The 12,500-nt window shown below is 42.6% G+C and overlaps 1 protein-coding gene across 1 annotated transcript in view; it reads right to left on the bottom strand.

Annotated features, from left to right (window-relative positions):
* The window catches only part of lcor (ligand dependent nuclear receptor corepressor), a gene marked incomplete at both ends in the record, with an annotated part of 103,629 nt that overhangs the window by 33,573 nt on the left and 57,556 nt on the right, over positions 1-12,500 (bottom strand). The window contains one exon of the mRNA XM_080722500.1: positions 1,437-1,502. Coding sequence (XP_080578626.1) covers positions 1,437-1,502 — 66 coding nt within the window. The remainder of the gene's footprint in view (positions 1-1,436; positions 1,503-12,500) is intronic.

The following is a 12,500-nucleotide window of genomic DNA, read 5'->3' as shown; positions in this document are numbered from 1 at the left end:
TTATCGCGATAATATCGTAAATCGCAATTATTTTGGTCACAATAATCGTGACATGACATTTTCATATCATCCCATCCCTATTTGCCACACGATAATTACAGTCACGTTTTACATATAAATCGGTAAATTAATAATAAAAAAAGTACTCCACTGGGGTGCCCGCTGGCCTACTGGTCCAGGCGCATACCACTTAGGCATTGCCACATAGACATGGATGCCTGGCGGCCCCCATTTCCTGTCACTCACTAATGTCCTATCCAATAAAGGCATACAAGCCCAAAAACAAATAGGCCTAGAATTATTGAATGCTTTAACCAGTGAAAAATAGCAGATATACAAGCTCACAGCACGGCACCGAGTGCCGCGCTGCGAACTTGTAGATCTGCTATTTTTTTAAAAGTCGTGAAAATTGAATATATGTATTTTCAAAGCGAACGTTTGTAACTTAAATTTTGCTTCTGGGTGGTCCCTGGAACTAAATATTTTGAGATGGGCGTCCGTGGCCAAATACATATCATTTTGGGGGTCCTTCACATGAAAAGGTTTGAGAACCACTGACACAGTAGTCTCTCAAGAACAGACTAACTGAGATCCAGTTGAAGTGAAAAGGACCTTTTCTTTGACGATGGCTAGCCAGATTGCTGACATTATAGAAACATAGGTTCTTCAAAAAGAAATTGGAAGGATTCAAAAGACACTTATAGAATCGGGTCCAAATTCGAATTTTTACGACTTTTCAAAAATAGCAGATCTACAAGCTCACAGCGCGGCACAGAGTGCCGCGCTGTGAGCTTGTATATCAATAGTTAAAGCATAAAATAATGATACACAATAATGTGTACCCGTTCTAAATGGTAAAAAAACAAAAAAAACAGTACTCCGCTGCATGGACAAGCTGCTCAAAACTTATCTTCTGGAGGTCCCTGGCACAACACATGAGATGAAGATGGAGCCAAATATATATCGTTGTTGTCGGGCGGAAACCTTGTATGTCCAAAACCGTTCGTTTTGTATTTATCATTTAAAAAGATTATTTCGTGAAAATCGCCGCTGCTGTTTTCATTAGTTTTGTGTGACAGTCTTGTATGATGAAGCAGGGCTTTACTTTACATACAGTTTACACCTGAAGAAGGCCAATGTAGGCCGAAACGTTGTGATTTTTTATTCCGCTCTATTAATACATTTATTTGGGGAGCTAGACAGTGTGCGGACCTTTTCTTCTTTTCTATTTTTTTTTTTTTTGGTCCAGCACCCGTCGCAGTGCTTTTGGATGTGCATGTATCCACAGACAGCTATTCTTTACTTTACATACAAACATACACATTTGAAACTTGGAGATACAAGGTTTCTGCCCCACACAGTGACTTCCTCCTTGACATGAAGAAGTTTGAGAACCGGTGGAGTAACAGCATGTGTAACAACAGCTCATCTCTTACCTTGAAATAAGGTGATATCTTTGACTAGTCCTGGCCCAAACAAGCCTTCCAGGATGCTTTCAAAGCCTGCAGAGAAAGAGACAGAAAAACAGGTTGACTACAGTGCTTGGTGCATACGGGTTCAGGAATGAGGTAAAGAAAAGGAAACGGCACCTTCAATAGAATAAAAGACCTTGTGCTCAATATGAAACAAACAGCCTTCTGCCAGGGGCGTCACAAGGGGGAGGAAAGTGGGACTGAGTTACTAGGGCCCAAGGAGGTGGAGGTGCCCTAGTAACTTTAGCTATTGAAAAATAGCAGATCTACAAGCTCACAGCGCGGCACCGAGTGCCGCGCTGCAAGCTTGTAGATCTACTATTTTTGAAAAGTCATGAAAATGTGTGCAAATCTTTGAATATATGTATCTTTTTAATTTTGTACTCAAATTTTGCTTCTGGGGGGTCCCTGGAACTAAATATTTTGAGATGGAGATCCGTGGGCCAAATACATATCATCTTGGGGGTCCTTGACATGAAAAGGTTTGAGCACCACTGACATGGAAACATAGGTTTCTTGCACACATTTTCACAATTTTTCAAAAAATAGCAGATCTACAAGCTCGCAGCGCGGCACTCGGTGCCGCGCTGTGAGCTTGTATATCTGCTGTTTTTCAATAGTTAACATTCATGGGGGGCCCGTAGTGAATCCTTGTACCCCAGGGCCCAGAATTTGGTGTGACGCCCTTGCCTTCTGCACATATTATTGTACACGCGCGCGCGCACGCACGCACACACACACACACACACGTTCGCGCGCACACACACACACACAATCAGTCGGACACGTTGCCAATCAATCGCGCACTCAAAACTCACGCGCATGCTGTCACTTTTTCTTTTCAACTCTTCAAGAGCAAATGGGTGCTTTAGCTAATAACGCCACTAGCTAATGTCACTCACTTTTTTATTAACTGTAAATACCCCCAGCTTGGCTGTTGCCTGGCAACGGCATATATAGACGGAGAAACACTGAATACATCTTGCACCAGCTGGAAGAAATGAACCACCGCAGCAAATGTTTTTTTTTTTTTGCCTTGCTTTTACAGTATAATAATAATATATATATAGCCTATATATAATATATATCTATATATCTATCCTCCAAAAATCCTCAAACAATTGCATGTCAAGGACGCCCCCAAGTTCATGTCTTTTTCTGCAGACAACCATCTGAAAAAAGAATTCAATATTCCTAATACTATTTCTATTACCAGTAAGACTCCCTAATCGGGAGATAAGCGACCGTAGGTCTCGCTAGAAGAGGGCCATGTGAGAAATGAGGGGTGGGGTCTCCGCGTTGCCTTGGCGGACGAATAGGTACCGGCCCCGGCTCTCCCGGACGCTCCTAGGCCGAGTTAGGGCATTTTATGTGAGCTGCAGTGGAGGGGGTCCTCCACTGGGGGCGCCACCACTTTTGCATCCGTTCTGGAGTAGCAGGAGTGGGTGGTCCCCGGGAATTCCCCGTGAGCAGCCCCGTGGGGGTGGTCATTTGGTCATTTTTGCACATTTGGTATTTTTTTTACACCTGGGGGTCCCCCAGGGACCTGGGGGTCCCTGGAACTCCGGGGGTCCTTGGAGGTTGTAGTTTGGCAGGTAAGGAGTGTGTGTGCAAAATCTGGCATGGATCGGGGCAACGGTTGCGGAGATATGAGCAGGGCAAAAGTGTGACGTCTGACGTGTGACGGACGGACGGACGGACGGACGGACTGACTGACTGACTGGCGCACGGACACCTGGTGGAGCTTTCTGTAGTAAGTGCGACCTACGGTCGCAATTACTTTTTCTTCTCAAGATCTTATTGGAAATAGCAGATCTACAAGCTAACAACGGGTCGCGAACGTGGCCCGTTGTGAGCTTGTACATCTGTTATTTTCAAATAGCTGATTCGTTGAAGGTGCTCATGTGGCTTATAGTCGCTTCTATAGTCGCTTCTTTTGTTTTCATAGACCTGGCTGCTTATTACCAAAAAATGGCAACAGTGCAGACATGCGGTTGAAAAAGCTTTGATGAACGAGTCTGAGGGAGGGAGTGGTGGAAGAACGGGTAAATAATACAGTGTGTACGAATTGCAATTCATTATGTTGGAGGTTTGAGGCTAAACGCTTGAATTCCAGAACTGAAGGCGTTCTAATTAAAACTGTATTTTGTATACGTACATTCATCCATTCATGACTTGTAGTGTCATATTGTAGTTTAGAAACACGAACCGAAAAAAGTGGAGTATGCATCGGCCCTAAGAGCCGGCTCGGTTTGGCAGCGGCTCTGTCCAAACTACATTATGACATTATTCAGAGGTTCGGGTACCGTCATTAAGTCAGCTGTTCGGTGCCACCGAGATTTTGTGACCCCCCCGAAGTGAACCGATATAAATGTGTCTCAAAGTGGAGCATGCATGGGCCCTTTAGCCTACTGTCCGGAATAGGTTGGACTGTGTTGGCCCGCTCAATCAGATAGATCTGGTTTTCGCAGCCTGAAGCTGTTCTGTATAGCCTACTGTGGCTTGTCAATTCTGAAACTATCAGATTAATAACGTCTATTGTCCTTTCATTTCAAACAAAGCCAATGCTATGACAAGCCGCAGATAGAACACACACACACCCACAAACATACTTTACACACACGCATACACCATGCCACTTAATTGCTGTGCAACAGCTTGGATGGGGAATGCCTGAGACCTCCTGTAATGTCGAAGGGAAATAAATAAAAAAAAAAAGCTCAGATCGATAGCACTTCAAACTGGAAGAGCTTTCTTTGGCAGCTGGACTGGAGAGTTGGCTGGGTGCTGGGCGTTAAGTAGTGCTGCTGGATGAGGGCTATGTGTTGGGTACTATAGCACCCAGAGGCCAATAGACGGCTGGGCCACCGCCAAGCCTGGCTACTGAGGATTAGCCGCTTAGCATGGCAACTGGCTACGCTGCTAGCATGCCAGGAGTCCCAGAGAATAGAGATGGCCACCCCTGGACTAGAGGGCTGATATTTGGGGAGAATGGATTAGGGTTAGTGTGTGCATGCGTGCTTTTTCCCCTCTACAACAAATACAAGAGCTGTTTTGGCAGGACTAGTCACCTGGCTGTGATGACATGCTCACTGTCCAGAAATGGAACTCTACAGTTGAAGCGGTTAAACAACAATACAAACCACTGTTGATTTCGTCGACTGATGAAAAATGTTCGTTGACTACCTTTTTTTTCACTGATGAAAACAAATAAAAACTAAACTAAAATGTTAGGGAGGGAAAAGTGGAGAGGAGATCCAATAGAACTACTAGTGGAGAAGAGATCCAGTAAGCAGGGGTCTTCAACAGGGGGTCCGCGACCCCTAGGGGGTCCGCGGAGGTACTGCAGGGGGTCCGCGAAATTATTGCTTGATAAAAAATAAAAAATAAAATATATATATATATATATATTTATTTATTTTTTGCCATTTTCCACATTTATGTTAAAAAAATAAATCATGATTCTATCCATTTTGAATAGCTTGAATACATGATTACTATGCAATTGACAGATTGTTGATATTATTGACATTTGTTCTCAGTTAATAAGTAGTATGTTTAGAAATGGTAGTGGTACGGCCCACCCTGCTCGCTGTAACTTGTACTTGTTTAAAATAAAAAAATATGTCCTAGCCCCGACCCCCCCACCCTACGAGGTGGTAGGGGGTCCCTGCTCCATCTCCCCATCAGTTTGGGGGTCCCCGGCCTGAAAACGTTGAAGACCCCTGCAGTAGAGCTAAAAGAAAAATAATGTTATGTTCGGTTGCGCTCTGAAAAACTGCTGTTGTGAGCTTATAGATCGGGCTATTTTCAGCATGCAACCAAGTGTAAAATCAGGCATTGCCATGCCATCAAAGCCCGCCAAAATAATGTTTTGTCGTCAAAATCAACTGCAGATATAGTAGACTAAAATCGTATGATATTTAGTAGACTAAAACTGGACTAAAACTAAAACATTTCAGATGACTAAAACGTGACTAAAACTAAATGAAGTTATATTCAAAAGACAATGACTAAAACTAAATCAAACTTTGTTGTCAAAAGGGAAGAAACAGAGGACACCCAGGGCTCTGATGATAAATCCTTCAGTGGTGGGTGACTGACTGACTGACTGATGCATCAAGCTGCACTGGCCTCACAGACAACAATGACAATGTATAAAGGTATTTCCCCGGCACACTAAAAGACATCCACATGGATCAGAGGGAGTCACAAACGCAGCCATCTTTGAGGCACTGAATGTGTAATGTGTCAAGGGTAAATACAATCACAGCAATCTGGATATGAGATAACAGTTATATGATTTGCATACAGTATGTAAACACCAGATGTAAAGAGGTCAATGAGAATCCTGGGGACATCTAGCCCTCACTAGGGTAGTAATAGAAGTATTTACATTGTAAAAAAAAAGACGGACCTTCCATAAGGAAGGGACAGCACACCAGAAAACAGAGATGGACAACTTCCTATTGTATTTAGTGATGCTGTGAGCTTCGTCAGCTGCTACAAGTACAATGAATACATACTGCACTAGGGATGGGATGATACGCAATATTATCGTTTATCGTGATAAAAAACACTCGATAATCGTATCATGGAGATTAAATTTATCGTGATATCGTCCTCCGTCATGCACTGGGATCAATTCACCTTTTATTTGCCGAGCTGCATATTACCCGGTACCATTTAAACCCTCTCTTGGTAAAACGTACTTATAATATGCATACTTGATACAGTCTTTTTTTCACTCTCAAACAAATCTCAGATCTGCTTGTGAGCTTGTAGATCTGGCAAATGTTCCACCCCAGGATAATGGATGTTGGGGATGTTTTGATTATCGCGATAATATCGTACATCGCGATTTCTTTGGTCACAATAACCGTGATATGAAATTTTCATAACGTCCCATCCCTATACTGTACACACAAACGGCACGCACACACGCATGCATGCACGCAAGCACCAACACACACTATCACTCCACACAATCTACTGTGATCAAATGGAAAGGATGGTCGAAACGCCAGAGAGTTGAATTAATCAGATCTTTAAGGCTGGCAAGGCCCATTCCAATGTTAGATGCTATACTGTACCTATACTGTACCTACATACACTCTATAGCCACTCTATATCAGCCAGTGGTGGAAAAAGTACTCACATTTTTTACCAAGTAAAAGTATCAATACTGCAATGCAGAAATACTCTGTTACTGTACAAGTAAAAGTCCGGAATTCAAGATGTACTTGAATAAAATTAGTACAGTACAAAATGGTTGAAAATAGCAGATCTACAAGATCACAATGTGTCGCATCGCAACATGCTGTGAACTTGTAGATTGGCTATTTTCAAATAGCCTAGGTACAGCATAAAACAGGGCTAAAGTGCTTAATGTATGTCTTATAATACTATAATTTATACCTGCAAAGTAACTAGTAACTAGAGTTTTCAAATAATTTGCCTCTGAGATGTTAGTTAGTACTGAAAACTGGAAATACTCCAGTAAAGTTAAATAACGCCAAATTGTACTAAAGTACAGTAGTAGAGTACTTACGTAAGTAAATTTACTTAGTTACTTTCCACCACTGTTTCCACCATCAGCCTACTACTGTATGTATCTCTCTACTCTCTGGCCTTCTCAAATCAGCAGTGCTGCAGCCGGCAGAAAAAAGAAAAGAAAAAGGAATACCCAGATATTGTATACACACACACGCGCGCGCGCGTGCACACACACACAAACCATACCACGTAAAGTTCCCTTAAACCTGCGCATGCAAAATTCATGCTTCCTACAAAGGCAGCTTTGATAACTAAAAACGGTAGCTTCAAAGAATTTTCAAAAGCTTCATTTTTCCCCCTCTCCCCATCCACTCCCAATATGCATGAAGAAAAGATGCGCAGAAATGTGGCTGCTTTCTTTCAACCCGTGAGGAGAAATAATTAGGGTGCAAGCCGCACCGCAACGAGAGAAATATCAGCGTTCGTTTAATGTCAAAGTTACAAGGGCCCTCTGCATGCGCTATTTGGGCCACGGGATGTGTTTTTTCCCCTTTCCTTCTTTTTTTGTATTATTTAAAGGAACAAGAGTGCCTCAAAAAACCCATCCGCAACAGCAGCCAGTGGAAAAGCAAAAGCGAAGGAATGCGATTGGACAGAAGATGAGACCAGGGGACGTGATTGGACAGATGAGATAAGATAATGGCGACAAAGTCTCCCCGGCCACAGGCTAAAAAGCGGAGGAATGTAGGTCACTATATGAACACAGTGTGTGAGCCCAAAAGCACCGACGTGACACAGTAAGATGCTGTGAGAAGATAGCGTTATGTATAGCCTTGTGGAACCGCTTATCTCCATATTTGTACCTTTTGTGGGGGTTTCTCTTTGCGTAAATTATCGACCTACACTTAATCATCATGCCACAGCGTTACACGAAGGCATCCAAAGTAGCAGCTCTGGCTTGTTGATCTGCTTTTGAATTTTGAATCGTGAAAAGTAGGCTGACAGTTTTGCACATATGAGGTTTCTACCCTACAGAGACGGTATATAGGCTACTGTATACGTATGTGTGCATGCACGTGTAACATACACATACTGTATACATAGCCTACAGTACAAGATACTCCTAGATAGATACACATAGATAGCGGGTACAAAGCAGGCCCTGGTGTTTTTTATAGCAAAAATAACAGATCTAAGCTCACAACGAGACGTGCTGGGAGCTCGTAAATCTGCTATTTTAGCTATTTATGGAATATGAAGTATCATAAAAAATACAAATAAACGTTTAGAATGTTTCCTGTCGATTTGTTGATATACAACAAATATACAGTATTATATAAAAAAGACAGCTCTAGTAGTACTACCAAGCCAGCAGCACCCAGAAAGAAGTGTGCACGTTCAGAGAGAGAGAGACGTTCACAATATGAAAGCGCTTCACAGAATCCACCAGCAGCCAAGAACAGAGCCAAGCCTCATTTTGTTTCAGAGCACAGTTTAGCAGCACAGCCATAAGAACTGTCATTAGTTCTGAACTGAAGCAACACACACATCCAGTACATGTAATCACTCCCCCACACACACACACACACACACACACACACACACACACACACACACACACACACACACACACACACACACACACACACACACACACACACACACACACACACACACACACACACACACACACACACACACACACACACACACACTACAAGCGTGGAGTGAATCACAAGACAACATGCTAACAACAGCCATTATTAGAGTATTCACATCAAACACATGATTCCTGATTCCAGTTTGCCTCGTTTAAGGCATTCACCCAGACTAATAAATTGTCGTTGTCGGGCACGTATAGCTTGTATCTCCCTATATTTAATCTAAAATAAAGCTGTACCCTGAAACTTTTCGCTTCCACCCCGGATTTGAACCTGATTTCCTGCTTATAAGTGCTGACATTTTTTACCATTGAGCTCAGGGGATAAATTGGATCTTGACCATCAGGTCCAAATCCTAGGTGAAACATGACCTTCGAGGCTTTGACACAATCTAAATGTCTCAATAGAAGAGCTGGGAGACAAAATACAACCACCCCCAAGTTATTGTATGTATGTATTAACACAGAGATTGTATGTCCTACTTTGTCATACAGTACAAGCAATGTTTGGGCCGGAGGGGAGTGGCATCTCAGAGATATATTTTAAGAACACAATGAACACACACACACACCGGGAATGTGTGCTGTATTTATGACCACCTGCAGTATACAGTAGCGCAATCAAGAGTCCAGACTAGAGCGAGACCAAGGAGGTGTCCAGAACGAGACAGACCACATGGCCATGTGGAAGCACAGCAACGGAAGAGCCAGCTCCCCTGGAGAGGAAGCTGACACTGACTGGACTAATCACTGCCAGCAACCAATCCACCCCTCATTCCCACTATGTCTGAGAGAATGCTGAGGTTTGCCTGGAAACACCAAACCAGAAAGAGAACTCCAGATCTGCTATTTTTGAAAAAGTCGTGAAAATGTGTGCAGATCTTTGAATATATGTATTTTCAAAGCGAACGTTTGTAACTCATATTTTGCTTCTGGGGGGTCCCGGAAGTAAATATTTTGAGATGGGGGTCTGTGGCCAAATACATATCATTTTGGGGGTCTTTCACATGAAAAGGTTTGAGAACCACTGACATAGTAGTCTCTCAAGAACAGACTAACTGAGCTCCAGTTAAGTGAAAAGGACCTTTTCGTTGACGATGGCTGGCCAGATTGCTGACGTAGAAACATAGGTTTTTTCCAAAAAAAACCTTAGAAGGATTCAAAAGACACTTATAGAATCGGGTCAAAATTCGAATTATCACGACTTTTCAAAAAAACTCGATGCCGCGCTGTGAGCTTGTATATCTGCTATTTTGTTTTTTTTTACCGGTATGCCTAGTGTATTATGGAGAAGTATAACAATGAAACAGATTCCGAAGTCTAAGTCCAGCTTGAGGGAAGGATGAAATGTAAGGAACAAGGGAGGAGAGGGAGAGAATGAGGACAGAGGAGGGGGAAAGGCTGGAAGACTTGGGTGTTCTTGTGACCATCAGACCACACCTATATATAGCTGTGGACCAGAATGAATAATTTAACGTGGTGTTAGAACAGCCAGGGCACTGCTCTAAGCCCTATCCCTGATCTGATCAATACATGGCCTAGCCCTGGCTATAGGGTCTGGAGGGGGAGGGGAGGGGAGGGGAGGGGGTGAAAGGAAAGGGCAGCCCTAACCCAATCCCGACCCTTACGTCATCAACCCCCCAAATCTTAACACAATACAGTAAAAACAGTTTATTGCATCAGAAGATATTGCAGTACCGCACTGTAAGCATGGCTGCTGAGCCTCTGATTTACAAAAAAAGAAAAGAAGAAAATCTGAATTTTTAACGTTTAGATCCACAATGCTACACATGCAGCGTCCACTGGTGACAGTGTGGGTCTGTGGGATGATGGGAAAAGTACTCTTTTACCTTTTTGTGCTTTACAAAAGCACAAAATGCATTTAAAAGAAGTAGAAAGTACTCATTATGTAAAATGTCCCATTTCATAGAGTTTTCAAATGTATACAACTCTTTTGAAAAAAATCTAGCAGATCTATAAGCTCACAAGTCGCCGCATCGCGATGCATTGTGAGCTTGTAGATCGGCTATATGTTCAAATGGCCGAAATATAGTGGTTGAAGTGGTTAATGTATGTATTGTAGTGGAGATTGCCTCTCGGATGAAGTGGAGTAGAAGTAAAAGTACTGAAAATTGGAAATACTCCAGTAAAGTAAAAAAAAAAAAACATCAAAACTCTACTTAAGTACAGTACTTGAGTATAAATGCACTTAGTTATTTTAAACCACCGATGATGGACTAAATTAATCTTAAAGGATTTAAAGATCTCTGGAATGACGCCGAAACATCACATGAGGGGTCAGCACCATGCAGCACCAAACACAAAAATAGAACTATTATCTGCATCCAAATCAATCTTTTCCAGCCTTTTCCCCAGATTTGCTGCAGATTTGGATTAAATTCAAAGTGCGTGAATGGTCAAATGCACTTAAAGCTTTCCGCCCCGCTCCCTTTCACTGGTGATGTGAGCTTCTGTTGTCCTTGAACTGCGTCAGCGTGCACTCTCACACTGTGTAAAGTTGTACGATTTGTCCCCCCCCCCCCACGCACTCTAACGCACCGAGACCAATTCGTACACATTTAACTTGCTGATACAAATAATCCTGCCTCATGTAAATGGGGATCAGATGTCGCTCCTATAAGGACTCTGTGTCCTGTTTGACAGGACGACTGCATTTTCAACCTCGTCGCATGCAGTGAAAAGTGGGGGAAAAATGCTAGCTCGCCAAAACGGCAGATGTACAGTATAGATCTATACGGTAAGTGGCGTGTCACGTCCCCAGCCTATTGTGAGCTTGTAGATCAGCTACTTACAAAGGTATAAATCGGGGTTAATGTACTGGTGCAGGGGTCATCGCCATGATGGCTTGGGGTGATTTTTGTCAAAATTCATTTTTTGCCAAAATGCGTGGACAATGATATTACCAGAAACATCCGATCTAGCCCCGAATTACCATAACAGGCATGTAACTCTGAGAGTGTACAAATGGAACCAATTGTGGACCTCTTGAGTTATGGCGGTCCTTGCAAATAGACGTGTTGTGAGCTTGTAGATCTGCTATTTAGAAGTGAGAAAATTCGAGTGAAAGTGTGTAATATGAGTTTTATAAATATTGAACAAATGAAAAGTATTAAAGGAGTAGTTCACCCAATTTTCTATCAATTACACACCCCATGAAGCCTTGAAATCATGGAGATTATTTAGTTTTTGTCGCATTCCTAAGCCGATAACTTGACGACCGGTGGAGCCCTGCATTTGACTCCCCTACCGGAGACGCTTAGTTGCAACTAAATAACTTCATTGAGGGTAGACGGTTTTTATACAAGATTTCCACCAAAAAAGCGATGAAATCTAAATTAGCTTAGCGAGTGTGGGTTTGAAGTCCAGAGGGTCACCAGCATTGTGAAGCCTCTCTGCAGTACAGCAGACAACATCAGCCTCAGATCCACACAGTAAAACATGGACAGTTGATCACATAGCAGCTTCATTTGACCCCAACGACACCGTAGAGAAGCTGATTTCATGCCCACAATGTAGCAGGGGACAGTTAGGCCTACAGGCCTTCACATACCACACCACCACACAGCCATGCTGCTATGGCTGCTGGAGCTACAGCTGCAGTCCAGAAATTGTAATAAAAACGAATAAAAATTTCATCTTAACCAATTTTTATGGTAGAGCAGTGGTTCTCAGACATCTTAGGCTCAGGGCATTGTTGCTTGTACAAGATCTAGAAGCTAGATTGGCTATTTTCAAAATGTTTGCCTTTCTTGTATTATTTGACAATTTGGGCAACTCATTCCCTGCCAATCCCGAGTTTCCAGAGTTTTTATAGTACTACTTTCCCTGCCAAATCGATTTTTAGTGCCCTA

Source organism: Nannobrachium achirus, assembly GCF_963921795.1.
Source record: "Nannobrachium achirus genome assembly, chromosome: 3".
NCBI lineage: Eukaryota > Metazoa > Chordata > Actinopteri > Myctophiformes > Myctophidae > Nannobrachium > Nannobrachium achirus.
Note: the sequence above shows the minus strand (reverse complement) of the source record. Positions and strands in the feature narration are given on the sequence as shown.